This window comes from Petromyzon marinus, chromosome 59 (genome assembly GCF_048934315.1).
Source record: "Petromyzon marinus isolate PM22_M1 ecotype Great Lakes invasive population chromosome 59, UKy_Petmar_22M1.pri1.0, whole genome shotgun sequence".
NCBI classification, from domain to species: domain Eukaryota; kingdom Metazoa; phylum Chordata; class Hyperoartia; order Petromyzontiformes; family Petromyzontidae; genus Petromyzon; species Petromyzon marinus.
Window position 1 is genome coordinate 70936 of NC_133725.1, and position 20407 is coordinate 91342.

At 52.0% G+C, this 20407-nt stretch overlaps 1 protein-coding gene across 2 annotated transcripts in view; it reads left to right on the forward strand.

The window, feature by feature from the left end:
• The window catches only part of LOC116955429 (voltage-dependent P/Q-type calcium channel subunit alpha-1A), a 164574-nt gene that overhangs the window by 10521 nt on the left and 133646 nt on the right, over positions 1 to 20407 (forward strand). Inside the window, exons 3-4 of one of the 2 annotated variants that reach the window (XM_076052955.1) lie at positions 888 to 3592; positions 18015 to 18397. In XM_076052955.1, coding sequence (XP_075909070.1) covers positions 3120 to 3592; positions 18015 to 18397 — 856 coding nt within the window. In that variant the 5' untranslated portion in view covers positions 888 to 3119. Of the gene's footprint in view, positions 1 to 887; positions 3593 to 13546; positions 14578 to 18014; positions 18398 to 20407 lie in introns of those variants that run through there. The other variant, XM_076052956.1, reaches the window with a different exon arrangement.

Sequence of the window (20407 nt, forward strand, 5' to 3'; positions counted from 1 at the left end):
TGTGATGTCGATTCTGAATGTGGAGGGAAAACCCGGAGGACCCGGAGAAAAATCCACGCGACCACGGAGAGAGATAGAGACACGCAAACTCCAAATATACAGCAGACGTCAGGGTTGGGATGGAACCCACGACCTCCTGCATACCAGGCGAGAGAGTTAACATCTACGCGCCGTGAGATATTTTGGGAGGAAATCTGGAGACCCCCGGAGGAAACCCGCGCAGGACAGGGGGAGAGAGAACTCCACAAACACAGGCGCTCCCGTGTCTGGAATTAAACTCATGTGGTTCTTGCTGTGATGCACTCGTGTCACCAATGCGCTACCACCCAATTATGTTGATTTTGACGGTTATATGACAAGGGTGATGATGATGGATAATTATTGCAATCATTATTTCAACACATTGATGATTGGCATTCCCGCTCAATACTTATCATCTGACGATGATGATGACGATGATGACAATCGATTGATGCTGGTGGTTGGCCAGCATTGGTCGATTGCAGCAAGCTTGACAGTGCTCATGAGACACCGAGCGCCGAGGCGGGTCTATCGGGTGTTGAACACAATACGCACAAGTCACTATTATATGTTTAATAGACACGCACTCTGCTCGTCTATCTGGTGACAACCTCCTCCACGCGAATTATTGAGGTTGTGATCACTGTTGAGGTTGATAGGGCGGTGGTGGTGCGGTGATGATGATGGTGGCCGGTCTTAATAGGTGGTGCTGCTGCTGTTACTCGCTAACAGCACTTGCGCTAACAGCACTTGCCCTAACAGTCTGTTAGAAACTATACGGATGGGGTTTGAGGGACGGCATCTTTGTCTTTGTGGCTGATGGACGATGTCTCACCGCCGTGTCTTCTCTTCTTCTCTCGTTTCAGCTTCGTTACAAATTGTGAACATCATCACGGGACCCACTTCCTCATCACGAGTCCAGCCACGGTTGATTATTTATCCGCGCAAGAGGCAATCGACTCCCCCCACCACCCCACCCTTGCCCACGTGACACACGGATTGCGTCACAATAGGGGAGCACGTGCGCGCAAGACTGAATTATCACCCCGAGGGAAATAATCTGCTTTACCTGTCCTACTCGCTGCGCTATCTTAACCACCACAACAACAGCAACATCGTCAACGACAATTTAGCAACAGAAAAAAATAACCCCCAACCCTGATGAGCCCTGGAATTGAAGACGCACGCGTTCAGAAGCACAAGGACACAAAAACACACAAATTCGAAAATATACATAGACAAAGCCGTCCTATTTGCAGTGCTATCACAACAACAAAAAGTCAAAGATCCCCCATATAGCCTCTAAAGGACTATTGGGGCAAGTGCTGTTCGCAAGCACCTGCCTATTTTGACCAGTACGGCACACGAGGGGACGACGGGTCGCTAGCATCACGCCACGCCCGGCCGCCTTTGTTTCCCCGGTGCTAATGTTTATGCACAGCTCCACCAGGTACTGATCTTAAAGGCTGAGTCGACCTAAGGGAGGGCCGAGGATCGATTCAAATATTCGCCACTCATTTGTTCGTGAGCGGAGATCTAACTCGGGCCGCCGGGTTTGTATCGCAGTACGCTGACGACTGCCCCACCGTTCCCTCCACAACAAAACACCACCAACAACAACAGCCGCTTGTGCCAGGCTAGGTGCACTCTGAAGCAGCCAGGTGAAGTGTGGAGGGCTCGCTACAGATACATTACCACAACCACCACCAACAACGAGACATGCTGGATTTATAATCTTTCGGACGTTCGCTCGCCATTCGCTCGCATCAGCGTCAGCATCGATCGCAGGGTCCTGGCCGATTCTTCGACTGACCACTGGCGGCGTGGTGGTGGCATGAACGTGAAGGCCGGATGTCTGCTGAGAGCACCTACCCGGGATCGAACTTGGGAGCTTGTATCTTGCGGACTGTCCAACTTTGTCTCTCCCAGACGCAGGACTGGAGAGGGAGGTGGTAGACGAAGGCTGATTGTTGCTGCTGCTGGTGGCTGTGGTGGTGGTGATGGTGGTGATGGTGGTGATGGTGGTGGTGGTTGCCAGGTAAATATCAAACGAAGCAAAAGCTTAAGGGAGAAATTAGGGCTGAATACATTTTAAAAAACAACTCGAATTCACAACATAATTATCATAAACTAAATCATCATAAATTAATCTCCCCCCCTCTCTCTCTGTTGCTCGATATTTGAAATTGGGAGCGAGGGGGGCAGTCCTTTCGTGCACTACCCTCTACCTGCTAAACAAGAATAATAATTTCTGACGAAGGCCCATAGTTGGCTAGCATCAGTTTGTTGTCCTTCCCCTGCACCGCCGATTAGCACGGTTGGCTACGTACGGTGCGAAAGAAGTTTAACATACATCGACCACTGTGGTTGTGGTTTTAGTGGTGGTGGTGCAGTATTGCCACCTGTCGATTAACGGGGGAAGTCAGTAGCAAGCCCATCAGATTATCGTTCTAAAAATAAAATCATCAAGTCATACACATTTATATATTTACAGACCCTTTGCCAATCCACTGCTGGATGAGGGCCTCACCACTCCTTGATTGTCTATCAAGGGGGTTGTTGGCTATACGTCACCGCGCTGGCCACTGATGTTAGCTTCAGGTAGCCCAGGTTGAAAGTGGAGGGCGCTAACCACTGCGCCACCGCTCCCTCACCTCGAATTAAACAGGCAAATACTGTTACACAGAAAACAAAGATCCCACGGGTAGCCTTACCAGCTTTTTGTGGCAATGGCCGTTAGCGAATATCACCAATGAAGACCGGCACGGGACACAAGGGGTGACCAGCACCACGCCCGGCCGTCTTTGTCTCCCTTGTGGCGATGTTTACACAGCGCAGCAGGTACTCATTTGAGGCTGAGTCGACCTAGGAGAGGCCGAGCACCGGTTGAGCTAATCGTGACAGGTGGGCGAGAATCTAACTCTGGTAGCCGGGTTCGCAGTGCAGCGCGCTAACCACTACACTGCCGCTCCTCACACACGCGTGCAAAGAGACGCACATATAGTCGCACACACACAAATCAGACACCTGCACACACCTACCCTACAGACACAAACGCCATCACTCCATCACCACCACGAGACGCGAGGACGAGAAGGATGATGACGACGTCGGGCGACGGAACCGCCGTGGCGTGCGTCGAGGTGACTGTGTGGGAATGCGAACCCGAGACTCCGAGTCGGCGGCCGTGGCATGGACTGGGACCCTGCCAGGGGATGGGCGGAGTGGCGGGCCTCACGTTGGCTCAGCACGGCGGCAGCTTCATCGCGGGTCAGTTCCTCGTGCCCAGCCACGGCTCAGCGGCCGGCGCCGGTGGCGGTGCCGTTCGTCCGCGTGGATTTGGGAACGGCTCGGCAGGATCTGGCTCCGGCTCGGGCTCGGGGGACGTTGCAGGCGGGGAGGAGAGCCCCCCCCCACCAGCGGAGGTGGAGGAGGGGGCGGGCGGTGGCCCGGGCACCGCGCCCGTGGCCCCCCGACGGCGATGCGCGGTGCTGGACCCGCACGACATCATCCGAGCGCACGAGGCGCACAAAGCGCGCAGCACCCCCAAGGCGCGCCGCAAGGAGTGGGAGTGAGTGGCCGCTGTACCACACACACACACGTGTGTGCGTGTCTATGGAAAGTGTTCACGTGGGGTTGCCAACCTTGAGACTTTTCCGGGGAGAATTTTTTTTAATGAATTATTTTTTTTCATTTAAATTCCCAAATCATTCAAATGTCTAGGATTTCTTTCAATATTCACCGGAAGATGTATACCAATCCCTGCAGAGAGTTCCAGACAATACAGGAGGGTTGGCAACCCCATGTCCATGGCTGGTGACCATTACTCGTGACGAGTACGCGTGACTATTAACATCGCTTGTGACGACTGCAACTGGCGTAACCATTAGGCGTGCCTGTAGTGACCATTCATATAACTCGTCATTATAACTAGTGACTTATCACACACGCGTGACTTATCACACACGCGTGACTGCGACTTGTGTAACGCAGAGGCCAGAATGCTGTGCAGAAGGTGCATTGTCCAAAACGTCGGACACCGGCCACGATGTTATTGATGAATGTGTTGAGAATTATGTTTCGTTACCGCCGTACAAAGAACGTGTAAACAAAATATACACACGCATAAAGACAAAGATTACGCATGTAGCCTTAACATGCTTTTGGGGCAAATGCTGTGAGCGAGCACCTATGAAGGCTGGTACAGCACACAAGCGGGAGGGTGGCCAACACTACGCCTGGCCGTCTTTGTCTAACCGAGTGGCTATGTTATACACCTCACCAGGTACTTATTTGAGGCTTATTCGATCTACAGGAGGCCCAGGACCGGTTAAGATAATCGCCATTGGTGTTGGGCGCGAGCGGGAATTGAAATCGAGTCGCCAGGTGCGTAGCCCAGCGCGCTAACCGCTGCACTCCCGCTCCCAACCACACACACTACACTCACCTCACCAGTAGAGGGCAACATGGTTCCACGGACGTGAACATGCTGTGCACGAACTCTGCTATTCCACATTGGCATCGTACTACTCAAGGGCATCAGCGAAGATGTGCAGGAGCTCGACGATGCCCAATGTGGAGGTCGTGCCAGCGCAGTATTATCCAATAAGCCACAGTAGGCAGTGTGCCTAGGGCCCACTCACTCACCCAGCCACCCACTCACTCACCCAGCCACCCACTCACGCACCCACTCACTCACCCAGCCACGCACTCACTCATCCAGCAACCTACTCACTCACCCACTCACCCAGCCACCCACTCACTCACTCACTTACCCAACCACCCACTCACTCACTCACCCACTCACTCATCCAGCCACTCACTCACCCACTCACTCACCCAACCACTCACTCACCCACTCACTAACCCACTTACTCACCCAGCCACCCACTCACTCACCCAACCACTCACTCACCCACTCACTCACCTACTCACCCAGCCACCCACTCACCCACTCACTTACCCAGCCACCCATTCACTCACCCAACCACCCACTCACCCACCCACTCACTCATCCAGCCACTCACCCACTCACTCACCCACCCACTCACTCACCCACTCACTCACCCACTCACTCACCCAGCCACCCACTCACCCACTCACTTACCCAGCCACCCACTCACTCATCCACTCACCCAACCACCCACTCGTTCACCCACTCACTCATCCAGCCACCCACCCACTCACTAACACACTCACTCACCCAGCGACCTACCCACTCACCCACTCACTCACCCAGCCACCCACTCACTCACCCAGCCACCCACTCACTCACCCACCCACTCACCCAGCCACCTACTCACTCACTCACCCACTCACCCAGCCACCCACTCACTCACCCAGCCACCCACTCACTCACCCAGCCACCCACTCACCCACTCACTCACCCAGCCACCCACTCAATTACCCAGCCACCCACCCACTCACCCACTCACTCACCCAGCCACCCACTCACCCACTCACCCAACCACCCACTCACTCACCCACCCACTCATTCATCCAGCCACCCACCCACTCACTCACCCACTCACTCACTCACCCACTCACCCACTCACTCACCCACTCACTCACCCAGCCACCCACTCACTCACCCAGCCACCCACTCACTCACCCACTCACCCAGCCACCCACTCACTCACCCACTCACTCATCCAGCCACCCACCCACTCACTCACCCACTCACTCACCCACTCAGTAACCCACTCACTCACCTAGCCACCTACTCACCCACTCACTCACCCAGCCACCCACTCACTCACCCAGCCACCCACTCACTCACCCAGCCACCCACTCACTCACCCACCCACTCACCCAGCCACCTGCTCACTCACCCACTCACTCACTCAGCCACCGACTCACTCACCCAGCCACCCACTCACTCACCCACCCACTCACTCACCCAGCCACCCACTCACTCATCGACTCACTCACCCAGCCACCCACTCACTCAGCCACCCACCCAGTCACCCAACCACTCATGCACCCACCCACCAGGGTCGTATCATCCAATAGACCACAGTAGGCACTGTGCCTAGGGCCTGATGATGGAAGAAGAAAAACAATGAATAAAATGCAGCCAAGATATCTTCTTGGATAAATATATTTATATATAGCAAGGATAGGCACAGTGTTTATACAAAGAAGCAGAGTCATGTCAATGTCAATCTTTTTTTTTCATAAGGTGAGAGAAATTAAACACCGGAGATTAACTTTTCGAGATTTTCTCATTGCAAAATTAGCAAATCAACATCTTTATATGGTGCTTTTTCCCACAATCAAGCGAGTGACAGTGGTGGTAGTAGTTGCATTGTGCAGCAGCAGTACCAACTGTTGAAAGTTATCACTGAAGGTTCAACGGCTGCCGTAGTCATCTCAGTGGGTCAACCCCATGGCACTTCCTGGGTCAGTCCCGATACTTCCTGTTTAGCACGGAGCCTTCAAAATTTCACGTGGTCATCAAAGTGCACCTCTCCTGGCACTGACGCCTTGGCGACGTCAGAGTCCTTTAGTGGCGAATGTCGGGGTTACTGGTAGTGATAAATAAATTAAATTCCTCCTCCCCGAAAAAAAATGGGGACTAAGTCCCGAATTAATCCGGATATATGACGTCACCTGCGCATTGTCCCACGTGGCGTCGGGTCGACGTCACTTTTGCGGGCGCGAGAAAGTGGTGACATTAATAATCCCAAAAATTCCAATAACAAATCCGAAATTCTCCTAAAAATTCCAAAAACAGACCTGAAATTGTCCGAAAAATACCAATAATAGATCCGAAATTGTCCTTAAAATTCACAAAAAAAATCTGAAATTGTCCTAAAAAATCGATCCGAAATCGTCCTAAAAATCCCCAAAACAGATCCGAAATTGTCCTAAAAATGCAGAAAACAGATCTGAAATTGTCCTAAAAAAATCGATCCGAAACTGACCTAAAAATCCCCAAAACAGAACCGAAATTGTCCTAAAAATTCCCAAAACAGATTCGAAATTGTTATAAAAATGCAAAAAACAGATCCTAAATTGTCCTAAAAATGCAGATTACAGATCAGAAATTGTCCTAAAAATCCCAATAATAGATCCGGTATAGTCCTTAAAAATCCCCCAAAAAAGTGAGAAATTGTCCGAAAAATTACCAAAACAGATCTGAAACTGTCATAAAAATGCAGTTAATATAATTGAAATTGTCCTAAAAATCCAAGGAACAGATTTGAAATTCAAAAAATCCCCAATAAAAATCAGAAATTGTCCTAAACATCCAAAAAACTGATTCGAAATCGTCCTAAAAGTCCGAAAACAGATCCGAAATTATCCTAAAAATCCCCAAAACAGATCTGACATTTTGATTTAAAGCTTTCGTGACTGCAGTAATTCATATTCTTAGTTTTTTTTCGGTAAAGTCACGTTGAAGAGAAACCACAAAATAACAAAATATATATAAAACAATAAAAAATTCTCACGACGTTTCGACCATAACTCAAACGGTCATCATCAGGTGTGTTGGTTTGCATAAATTTATTTTTAAACGGCACATTTATTTATTTATAAAAAACGTTGGCGTCACGCGCAGCGATTTGGCAGTTTGCCCAGGACTAGTCCATCTATTTTTTTTTAAAGAGGAGGAGGTTCTTTGTAAGCCATCTGGCTTCCATGAGAGATTCGTTCATGAGGCTATCCACATATACAAGCACAGAGACAATTTCAACCGAGAAGATGGATTCTATCTTAGCAATCATTGGAAAGATTTGATAAACCATTTCAGTTCTTAATTGATTGTTCACGCTTACAGTGGCTTTCAGACAGCATACATTATAAAAAAATTCGTCTCCCCCCTCCTCTTTAAAAAAAAAAATAGATGGACTAGTCCTGGGCAAACTGCCAAATCGCTGCGCGTGACGCCAACGTTTTTTTATAAATAAATAAATGTGCCGTTTAAAAATAAATTTATGCAAACCAACACACCTGATGATGACCGTTTGAGTTATGGTCGAAACGTCGTGAGAATTTTTTTTATTGTTTTATATATATTTTGTTATTTTGTTGTTTCTCTTCAACGTGACTTTACCGAAAAAAACTAAGAATAAGATCTGACATTGTCCTAAAATTCCGAGAACAGATCCCAAATTGTCCTAAAAATCCCGATAACAGATCCGAGATGTCCTAAAAATCCCAATAACAGATCCTAAATTGTCCTAACAATCCCGGTAACAAGTTCCAAATTGTTCTAAAAATTCCGAAAATCAGAATTACGATGAATTGCCTCCATTCCCGCTTTCTGTCGGCTTCAGCGTCACACTTTTTTAAAAAAACGTATCCAAAAACGAGGCCTACATTAGATGCAATAGCGCTCTGAACGTGGGTTTCCTCTAGTCGTGTTTCTGCCGTGGGAATGTGGAATTTCCCCGTGGTTATAGCGAGCGCGCTGAGCTTCGACCCAGCGACCAAAGTTAATTTCCCACCCACGACCAAAACAACAGTGGTGAATATTTAAAACGATCCTGGGCCTCACATGAAGTCGACTCAGCCTAAACAAATTCAAACCTAGCGCGGTGTGTAAACATCAGTACTTGGGAGACAAAGGCGGCCGGGCGTGGTGCTGGCCACCCACCCCCTCGTGTGCCGTTCTGGCCTTCATTGGTGCTCGCTAACAGCACTTGCCCCTACAGTCAGTTAAGGTTATATGGGGGATCTTTTATCTTTGTACGTGTGGTGCTGGCGGTAGTGTCGCGCGTTTAGTGCTACAAACCGGGCGGACCCGGGTTCAATTCTCGCTCCCGGCCATAAGCGGTAACGATTATCTGAACCGGTCCAGTGCGTAAACATCGCCACAAGGGAGACAAAGGCGGGCAGGCGTGGTGCTGACCACCCCCCCCCCCCCCCGTGTGCCATGCCGTCCTTCTTATGTGCTCGCAAACAGCACTTGCCCCAACAATCTGTGAAGACTATACGGGGGATATTTGTCTATCTTTGTTTTGTGTGCGCGCGCGTGTATGTAATTAGCTTGTGGGTCATTGGTGTGGATGTGTGTGTTACGGGTATGTGTTTGGCAATGATGTGTGTATGCGTTGTATGTGGGTTTGTTTTGGGGAAACAAAGGCGGCCAGGCGTGGTTCTGACCACCCACCCGCCCGTGCGCCGTGCTGGCTTTCAATCGGTGATGCTCGCTAACAGCATTGCCACCAAATCTGGAAAGGCTATCCGGGGGAGCTTTGTATGTGTGTGCTTGGGATGCGTGATTTATGCTCGTGTCTGTGTGTTGTGCGTGTGTTATGGCAGTGTGCATGCGTGTTTTAGTCCATGCGTGTGTGTGTGGTGTGTATGTGATGTTACACATCATGGTGTGTGTGTCTGTACGTGTGATTTATGGATGCTGGTGTTTACTTGTAATTGGTGTATGCGCATGTGGTGTACGTGTGCGTGCATGTGGTGTAAGTGTGTGTGCATGCATGTGGTGTAGGTGCATGTGGTGTGTGTGCATGTGGTGTGTATGCATGTCGTGTGTGTGCATGCATATGGTGTATGCGCACGTGATGTATGCGTATGTGCATGTGCTGTACTTTGTGTGCATGTGGTGTATGCGCGTGTGCATGTGGAGTATGTGTGTGTGCATGTGGTGTATATGTGTATGCATGTGGTGTATATGTGTTCATGTTGTGTACCCGTGTATGTGCATGTGGTGTATGTGTGTGTGCATGCATGTGGTGTATGTGTGTGTGCATGCATGTGGTGTATGTGTGTGCATGTGGTGTACGCGTGTGTGCATATCGCGTGTGTGTTGGGAGCGGTAATGTCGCGGTTAGCGCACTGCGCCATGAACCCGGCTACCCAAGTTCGATTCCCGCTCACGGCCGACATTCGGCTCAGCCTCAAGTGAGTAGCTGGCGCGGTGTGTAAACATCGCCACGTGGGAGACAAAGGCGGCCGGGCGTGGTGCTGGCCACCCACCCCCTCGTGTGCCGTTCCGACCTTCATAGGTGATGCTCGCTAACAGCACTTGTCCCAACACGCTGCTAAGGCTATATGGGGGATCTTTGTCTTTTTTGCTATTAACCGGCTACTTCAGTCATTCATTGTTTACAAAGAATAGTACCCACAGCAAGTCACTCACTTGGCATGGCATAACAGCGGCAACACCTGAGTCACACAGGGACAGCTGCCACTGGGGGTACCCCCTAGTATAGACCACACAGCAGCAGCAGCAACTATTGTGATAAGCCGCAGGCTATGTCTGTGCAACACGGCAGCGCCTTCCAATACCAAATTTACTCAATTATTATTCATTATTATTTCACATGTTATATGTGATGTCTGTGTGTAGAGTTGAGATGCGCGTCTATTATGTGATGCATCCTCCCGACTGGGTTAATACGGTTGATGTGCGTGTGTGTGTGTGCGCGCCTGTGTGTGTGTATATATAGCTGTGTCATCATCTCTCCGTCGAGCGGACATTGTGTGTGTGTGCATGTGAGTGTGTGCGTGTGGGGGAGCGGTCGTGTTGTAGCAGTTAGCGTGCTGTGCAACGAACCCGGCTACCCGAGTTCGATTCCCGCTCGCGGCCACCAACACCAGTGACGATTATCTGAATCGGTCCCTGGGCCTCACCTAAGTCGACTCAGCCTATAAATGAGTAACCTGGTGTGGTGTGTAAGCATCGTCACTTAAGAGACAAAGGCGGCCGCGCGTGGTGCTGGTCACCCACCCCCACGTGTGCTAAACGGGGGATCTTTATCTTTGTGCGTCTGTGTGTTTTTTGCATATGTGTGCACATACAAACACATCACGAACACACAAGCCTGTGTGTTCGTGTTGTGTTTGTATGTGCACAAGCCTGTGTGTTCGTGTTGTGTTTACAAAATATAAGCATGTGTCGGTGTGCACACATGCATGTATATTGTATCATGTATGTGCATAACGTATACATGAGTCTACATGCAAAAATGCACATATTTCTATTTCATACACATCTCACTCCGTCCCCTTGCATCTCTCTCCCCATGCCTCTCTCTCCGCATGTCTCCCTCTACCCTTGCATCTCCCTCCCTCGTCTCTCTCTCTCCTTGTCTCTCTCTCCTTGCATCTCCCTACCCCTGCCTCCCTCTCCCCCTGCATTTCTCTCCTTGCATCTCTCTCCCCATGCCTCTCTCTCCCTTGCGTCTCTCTGCAGTGCCCCTCTCTCATACACGAATATACAGACGCCTATAAATACCACGCGTGCTCTCTTAATGTCAGTGTGGGACTGAGAAAGAAGAGCTCGAGAGTTACGCAGGGAGAGAGAGAGGGACACGGGGAGAGAGAGGGACACGGGGGGAGAGAGAGGGACACGGGGAGAGAGAGAGGGACACGGGGGAGAGAGAGAGGGACACGGGGAGAGAGAGAGGGACACGGGGAGAGAGAGAGGGACACGGGGAGAGAGAGGGACACGGGGAGAGAGAGAGGGACACGGGGAGAGAGAGATGGACACGGGGAGAGAGAGGAACACGGCCTCCTTCCTCCTGAAACAGCTGGGGGGTCTGCAGTGCTCCAAACAACTATTCTACATGGAGCTGCAGGGCCTCCCACTGCCGTCAGGAGGCTTAACCAGCCGCGATCGGCCGAGGATCTGGTCTTCGAACCGATCCTCAGGAACCCACAGACAAAGCTGCCATCCACCACCGCCACCCCAGGCATGGAGAGGCGCCTCGTCAATGCGCGGCTCACCAGGATGGGAGATCTGGTGGAGCCTGAAACACGAGTGCCGGTGGCTCGGACCAGCAGACATGGCCACAAAGACAGGGCTGCAGTCGCTCCGGGTGGCTGCCTGGATCCTGGCCGAAGCCAAGGGGGCCTTCTCAGCAGCAGCGGTGAGAACGCCCCGCATCGGCGTTGGGGATGACGAGGCCCCTCTCGGTCCCCCTCCACCGGAGCTCTCAGTCGTGCCACTTCATCGCCAATGCCGACAAACGAAGGCGGATCACAATCTATGCTGGCTGGAAGACCTACCGGAGGTGGCCTTCGCAAATGTAAAGAGGAAGGTGCTCTACTCCTACATGGTCCGGTTTCACCAACAGGACACCCTGAGGAGCCACAAGGACCATGCCTGGAGGAAAGCCCTGCCCTGCATCTCTCCGGAGTGGCCTCGCTGGAGGCAACTCTACTCCAGCCCGACGTATAACTGTATCGGCGACCTCAGCTGGAGCATCGCCCACGGCACCGTCATCACCAACGCCTCCCTGGCGCGCTTCACCGACACATCCCCGGAGTGCCGGTTCTGTGGTAAAGTGGAGACGGTGGCGCACCAATACGTGGAGTGCAAGAGCCTGGACTCGCTGTTCTAGGTCCTGAGAAACATCCTCCTAAGGTTCAGCCTCCACTTCTCCCCGACGGTCCTCATCTTTGAATACCCGAAGGGCGACGGACCCCAACATATTTAGGGGCTGGTCAACGTGCTCCTCGGCTACGCCAAGCTCGCCATATACAGGGCGAGGAAGGTGGCCCTGGAGGGGAAACGTCCGGCCAGCAGCCTGGGCATCTTCCGCGCTCTGGTTGGAGCCAGGGTGTGGCCGGAGTTCCGCCACGCGCGGCTGATCCACGCCGTGCCGGCCTTCAAGGAGCAGTGGGCGCTGGAGGAGGCCGTGTGCTCGGTGGCAGAAAACGGAGAGCTCTGCATGCAGATATGAGCTACCCGTCGGAGGCCGTTTGACTGTGAGGAGGGCTGCGTGCAGATGCACCACTTGTCGTAGTTTAAAAAAAGCGAGAGAGAGCGACATGGAGTGGGAAGAGAGGGGTAGAGAGAGAGGGGGGGGCATAGAGGGGGGTAGAGAGAGAGGGAAGGGGTGGGGAGAGCAGAGCGAGAAATATTTTGTTGGGTCTTTCATTTAAAAGGGGGGGGCGGTACATAAAGCAAAGCAATAAAAAAACGAAATGATGAACGAAGAAAAGTGCCGACTGCACCGAACATCTTCTTGTTTCCTCTGATCGTAAAAAAGAGAGGGACACGGGGAGAGAGAGAGAGGGGATTGGGGGGAGAGGGACATGTGGAGAGAGAGAGAGAGGGGGACACGGGGAGAGAGAGAGAGAGGGACATGGGGAGAGAGAGAGGGGGGCACGGGGGGAAAGGGACATGGGGGGAGAGGGACACGGGGAGAGAGAGAGGGACATGGGGAGAGAGAGGGGGGCACGGGGGGAAAGGGACATGGGGGGAGAGGGACACGGGGAGAGAGAGGTGGACATGGAGAGAGAGAGGGGGGACACAGGCGGAGAGGGACATGGGGGGAGAGGGACACGGGGGAAGAGGGATATGGGGTGGGGGGCACGGGGAGAGATGGAGGGATGAAATTTGGGTTACACCCACTGTCCTACATACCCCTTAGCTCTCCCATCCATCTCCCCCTTCTCTCTCCCTTCCTCTCTCTCAGTCGCTCTCCCTCTGCCTCTTGAATGAGACACATTTAAATATTTATTTTGTCTTCCTCCAACCCCCACCTCCCTCCATCACCTCCCCCCCGCACCCCCCCCCCCTTTGTCTCTCTCCCCCTCTCCCTCTATCCCTCCCCCCCTCTCTCCCTCTCTCTCAGTCCCGCATTGCCGATAGCTGCTGCAGCTGACCGCGTACCTACACGTGTGTATACATACACGTGTGTGTGTGTATACATACACGTGTATGTGTGTATACATACACGTGTATGTGTGTGTACATACACGTGTATGTGTGTGTACACGCCTGCGTGTGCACGGGTAGAAGGTACAATTTCGACGCGGCTTGAGGGACGCGGGTGTAACGTAATGAGCGACGGTGCGTAACCATCAGCAGCAGCAGCAACGACATCATCATCAGCAGTAGTCACGTCTCCGCCATCATCAGCAGCAGGAGCGTCATCAGCAGCAGCAGCTTCACCAACAGCGACATCTCCACCAGCATCATCATCATTAGTAGCAGCTTCACTCAGCATTATCAGCAGCAGCAGGAGCGTCATCAGCAGCAGCTTCACCAGCAGCATCAGCATCAGCAGCAAGAGCGTCATCATCAGCAGCAGCTTCACCAGCAGCAGCATCATCATCAGCAGCAGCTTCACCAGCAGCATCATCATCAGCAAGAGCGTCATCATCAGTAGCAGCAGCAGCTTCACCAGCAGCATCATCATCAGCAGCAAGAGCGTCATCATCAGCAGCTTCACCAGCAGCAGCATCATCATCAGCAGCAGCTTCACCAGCATCATCATCATCAGCAAGAGCGTCATCATCAGTAGCAGCAGCAGCTTCACCAGCAGCATGATCATCAGCAGCAAGAGCGTCATCATCAGCAGCAGGAGCGACAGCATTCATCATCATCAGCAGTAACAATAGCAGCATCTCCACTAGCAGCAGCGGCAGCACAGTGGACCACCAGCGTCATCATCAGCAGTGTCGTCAGTGTGAAATATAATTTTATTATTTGACTGTGGTCAGCTGAGACTCAGCGGGCATTAGCTCATTATCATAAACAGCAGCAGCAGCATCAGCAGCACGATGGCTCTGCTCCGGACGTGGGTAAAGAGAAGGTAGCGGTCTGGGCACGCTTCCGGATATTCAAGGCGGCAGGCAGAGGTTTGTGTGTGTACACGTGTGTGTGTGTCTATACGTGTGTACACACACACACATGTATGTGTGTACACGCGTGTGTGTACATACGCACGCGTGTACGTGTTTCACGAGGGTATGTGTGTACATGTGTGTAGATAGGTGCTCGCTAACAGCACTTGCCCCTACGGTCTGTTAAGGCTATACGGGGGATCTTTGCCTTTGTAGACATGTATGTGTCTGTGTACACATGTGTGTGTGTGTACATACGTACGCGTGTACGTGTTCACGAGGATGTGTACGTGTTCACACGTGTGTGTGTACGGTTATGTATGGGGAGCGGTGGCGCAGCGGTTAACGCGCTGCCCTGCGAACATTGGGTTCTGGGCCTTCCCCTCGGTCGACTCAGCCTTAAATGTGATGACCTGGTGCTGTGTGTAAACATCAGCAATGGAGAGACAAAGGCGGCCGGGCGCGCCGCTTGTCCACATCGTCCCCTCGCGTGCCGTTCCGACCTTTATAGGCGCTCGCTAACAGCACTTGCCCCAACAGTGTGTTAAGGCTACACGGGGTATCTTTGTCTTTGTTCCCCCCGCGTAAATTCGAGCTTTTCGCATGAATTTGACTCCCACTATCGACTCCTTCACAGCGGAGTCATCGACTGCAGAGGTACCCGATCGGTGGGGCAAAGCGTGGGTAGCGCCCATCTCTTCCAAGACAATATGGAGTGTCAGCCGTCACGGTTGCTTGGCCATACTTCACCACGCCGGTCAACGTGGGTCGGCGAAGGGAGGGTGGCCCAAGGACCGGTTCGATTATCTCTTCGCTCCCCCACGGTTGGCCGTGGCTGGGAATCCAACTGGGGTGTCTCCGGGCTCAGTGCGCTAACCCACTGCGCCACCGCTCCCACGCGCAGACAACAAGCACACAGATGCCCCGTGTAGCCTTGACACACCCGTTGGGGCAAGTGCCGTTAGCGAGCAGCGCCGATGAAGGCCGGCATGGCACGCGAGGCGATGGTGTGGACAACGACACGCCCGGCCGCCTTTGTCTCTCCATTGCTGACGTTGATTCACCGGCCGAGTCGAGCTCGGGTAGTCTGGCGCGGTTTAGCGAGCGCTGTGCTACCAACCCGGGGAGACCCCCGTTCGATTCACGCTCACGACCAACACCGAGTGACGGTTATCCCGAACCGGTTCGGGAGCCATCCCCTAGGTAGACTCAGCCTTAAATAAGTAGCTTGTTTCGACATTCACCGTCTCGTCAGCAGAGCCAGGCCGGGCTTGAATCAACGCTGGTGAACTGACCAGATGTGTGTGGAGTAGTAACACATCAGCACTGGGGATACAAAGGCGGCTGGGCGTGGTCGTTTGGATTTTTCTCCGAGTCCTCCGGGTTTTCCCTCCACATGTAGAAAAACGCATTTAGAGAATTTGGCTGCTATAAATTTCCACGTGATGATAAGCCACAGGTCAGGCCCCACAGCTATTTAGCCCAGTGGGGCCTTACCTGGTAAAATAAACAAAAATAGTTTATAGATGGTGATGATGGTTATGATGGTTATAAACTGTATCACTGCTGCTGATGATAACGATAGCGATGATATGTGTGCTGATAATGATGATGACCATGGTGAATGTGCTGATGATGATTGTGATAATGGTGAATGTGCTGATGATGATTATGACCATGATGACCATGGTGAATGTGTTGATGATGATTATGACAATGGTGAATGTGGCTGTTGCTGATTCTGCTGATGAAGCTGCAGCAGCAGAAGCGGCGTTGTCAGCGCAGCAAGAAGAGGAGCCGTCTTTGTTACCCCCACGGGAACTCGCACGTTCACACCTCGCCCCCTCTCTGCCCCCCTCTCTGCCCCCCTCTCTCTCCCCCTCTCCCTTCTCCCTATATCTTGTCTCTCTCCCTCTCTCCCTACCTCTCTCCCTACCTCTCCCTCTCTTTTCCTCTTACCTTCTCCATATCTCCTACTTCTCCCTCTCTCTCCTGTCTCTCTCTCCCTGTACCCCCCCCCCCCCCCCCCCCCCACTATCATCTGATTCCTTCTCACGCGTCCACACATCCTCCCCTCATCTCTCTCTTGTCTCTCCCACTCCCCTTCCTCCACCTTCTGGCCATCTCTATCCCCCACCCTCTCCCCCTTCTCTCTTTCCTACTCTCCCTGTCTTCTCTCCATCCCTGATTCCGACCCCTCTCCCTTCATCTCTCTCCCTTCTTTCCCGTGTCTCTCTCTGCTCTGCTCTCCTGACACCTCCTCCACCTCGTCTCACATCGTGGTGAACTCTGCCATCACCTCATCAGCACGGAGCGTGCCTTCTCTGTGCTCTCTCTCCCTCTGTCTCCCGTTCTCCATGGCCTTCATCAACCTCATCCACGTTCCACTCTCTCCCTCCCTCCATCCATTATCGTCTCTCCTCGCTTTCCTCTCTCAAGTCTCTCTCCCCCTTCCCACTCTCCACCCCGCTATATCTCTCACAGAATCTCTCCCGACCATCTCCCCCATCTCTCTCCTTCTTCCTCCTGTTTTCTCTGTAGCCTCGCTCCATCTCTCTTCCCTCGCCTTCCTCTCCCCCTCGGGCCCTCTTTCTCCCTCCTCTCTCCCCCTCCCTTCTCCATCTCTATCTCCCCTCGCTCTACCCCTTCTTTCCCCCTCTCCCTTCCTCTCTCTCTTCACACTCTCATGCTGTCCTCTCCCATCGATCTGTCTCTCTCCCGTCTCCCTCCCCCTCTCCACTTCTCCCTCCCCCTCTCCCTCCCCCCTCTCCCTCCATCCCTCTCTCATCTCTCCCCCCGTCCATCTCTCTTCACAGTGAGCCCCCCCCTCTCTCTCGCGCTCTTTCCCTGATATTGTTATCGCTCATCTGCATTCTGTTCCTTATAGTTTAGTGTGGGGGGAGGGGGGTAGTGAGGTTGTGGGGGGCCGAGGGGAGGGGGGTAAATGCCAGCCCCGGAACATGGATAACACAAATCCACTCACCGTGGCTTTCCAAGTGAGAATTTTTAATGAAACTACCCGGATGAATGAACGGATGCGAGGATATAAACTCGTAGCTGAGTACATTTGTGAATGAAGGAATGATACAAGTAAAAATGCCCAAAATATTAAATCAGATTTCGCTTAAACCTTAACTGCATTCCACTTTGTGAGAATTGGACATATCAGTTTTAATTTGTCACGTTTCGAACACGCATCCACTGACTCACCATCACCACTGTTATCACTATCAACAACAACCGCCATTCGCCACTGAGTGGCGTTGACGTCACCACGTCGCTTGTGCCAGGCTAGGTGCACTTTAAGGCCACGTGATTTGTCGAACGCCCGCTGGCAGCAGGTCACTGGGCAGACCAAGGTGGTGCAATGGGTTGACTGACTGAGATGACTGGCCGATGCCCCACCTGTCACTATCACCACCACGATCACCTTCTCTGTTTGTACCACGCAGGATGTCCCGGCTAGGTGACGAGGCATCACCGCTCTCCTCCGACTTGGCCAACCGCGGCGGGGCCGGCATCCAGCAGCAGCAAACAATGGTGGGGTCAGGTCCGGCTGCTGGTGGTGGTGGGATGGGCGGGATGGGTGGTGGCGCCGGCGGTGGTGGCGCTGGCACCCGAGGAGGAGGTGGCGGAGGTGGTGGAGGAGGAGCAGGAGGGCCGGGTGGGCCTGGGCAGAGGGCCTACAAGCAGACAATGGCGCAGAGGGCCCGCTCTATGGCCCTCTACAATCCGATGCCGGCGAGGAGAGGGTGCCTCGATCCCAACCGATCACTCTTCATTCTGGGAGAAGACAACCCATTCAGGAAACTCGCCAAGCGCATCACCGAGTGGCCATATCCTTACTCGTGCTATCAGCGGCCGTGGAGGGGCTTTTATTATTATTGTTTCGACATTAAATATCTCATCAGCAGAGCGTAGGCCTGGCTTGAATCAACGCTGGTGAACTCCCCAAATGTGTACAGGGACTCCTCTACTTACGAATGAGTTAGGTTCCAGAGATCTGTTCGTAAGTCGATTTGTTCGTAAGTCCAACTTTACTCCCGTCAATTCCAAACATGTTGTACGGCATTTACACTAAACACGGGAAATGGATTTAAAAGTTGTATAATCTCCTGCAGATGTTAATGCCAATTATTCTTCACGCTCTGTAGATGTAGATGCCACCACCAGCATCTATTGCGCGGAGGTTGAATTTATGACTCTCGGTCTGGACAAGTTTGGTCGTATCTCTGAAATTTCGTAAGTCAAATATTCATAACTAGAGGAGTCCCTATATAGGCCAAGACTTGCTTGTATCAATGCTGGTGAACTGCCCAAATGTGTATAGGTCTTTCGACATTCAGTGTCTCATCAGCAGAGCCAGGCTTCATAAAGAAACCTACGACGTTTTGATCGCGTGCGTTGCGATCGAAACGTGGTAGAATTTTGTTATTTTTTGTTTTTTCTTTTAACCTATCTACGTGACTTTACCGAAAGACCCAACGAATATGAATTCCTGCAGTCACGAAAGCTTTAAGTCCAGAGCTAGGCTTGGCTTGAATCAATGCTGGTGAACTGCCCAAATGTGTATAAGTCAGGACTGGTTTCGACATTCAGTTTCTCATCAGCAGAGCCAGGCTTGGCTTCAATCAATGCTGGTGAATTACCCAAATGTGTAAATGCAAACACTGTGTTCGACATTCATTGTGTCATCAGCAAAGTAATACTTTAAGGATAACGCCAAAAGTTGCCTTTCCACTCTGATAAGAGCATTTACATTAACGCATCTGTTTTTGAGTGCTTACAAAATAATTAAGTGTCAAATTAACGGTGATAATTACCCGGATGAGACAAGGGTGCGAATTACATTTAGTTTATAAAGGTCTGTGCGTGCGAGTGAAGACATCTGCGTGATTACGTGGTTGTTGAAGGCGTGCAAGTGATTAGAGCGCTGCACCTCGAACTCCGGCAACCCGAGTTTGATTCCCGCTCAGAACCAATAAAAGTGGCAGCGAACGCTCAATCCCGTACAGACAGAACAGGTAGACTCCACACTCTGCTCTACCGCCTTCAACCTACCCCCCGCCTGCCCCACGGTGATCGATCGGTGACCTCTTGACCCCACGAGGGAAGTGGCTATTGGGCGTCGTGTGTCCGAATTTAATTGCTGGGTATCAGCATCCTGTCTATGTCCGTTCATCTGTCTGGGTCAGAGCACGTGTTTGTCTATCTGTTTATGTCTGAGCACGTATTTGCCCGTCTGTCTGTCTGTGTCTGAGCAAGTAATTGTCTGTCTGTCTGTCTGTGTCTGAGCACGTGTTTGTCTGTCTGTGTCTGAGCACGTGTTTGTCTGTCTGGTGGTCTGTGGAAGTACCTGTCGGGAGGAGCGGTGGCGTGGCGGTTAGCGCGCTGAGCTACGGCGACCCGAGATAGATTCCCGCTCACAGCAGTGACGATTATATGAACCGGTCCTAGGGTTCTCACTAGGTCGGCTCAGCCTTAAATGGAGTACTTGGTGTAGCCGTGCCGGCCTTCGTAAGTGATACTCGCGAACAGCACCTGCCTCAACAGTCTGTTTAGGCTGTATGGAGATCTTTGTCTTTGTTTGTAAGTAGGTCTATGCAAATATATGGCAGTCTTTTTGCCTGTCTATCTGTTTGTGTGTCTGTCAGAGTAACTGTTTGTACGCGAGTCCGAATATTTTCCTGTTGGTCGGTTTGTGTAAATATCTGGCTGCCTGTCTTGAGTGCGTGTCTGTGTGCGTGTCTGTGTGCGTGTCTGTGTGCGTGTTTGTCTGTCTCCCTGCTGGTCTGTCTGCCTGCCTGATGTGTACGGGTTTGTACATCTGTTTGTCTCTCTGTTT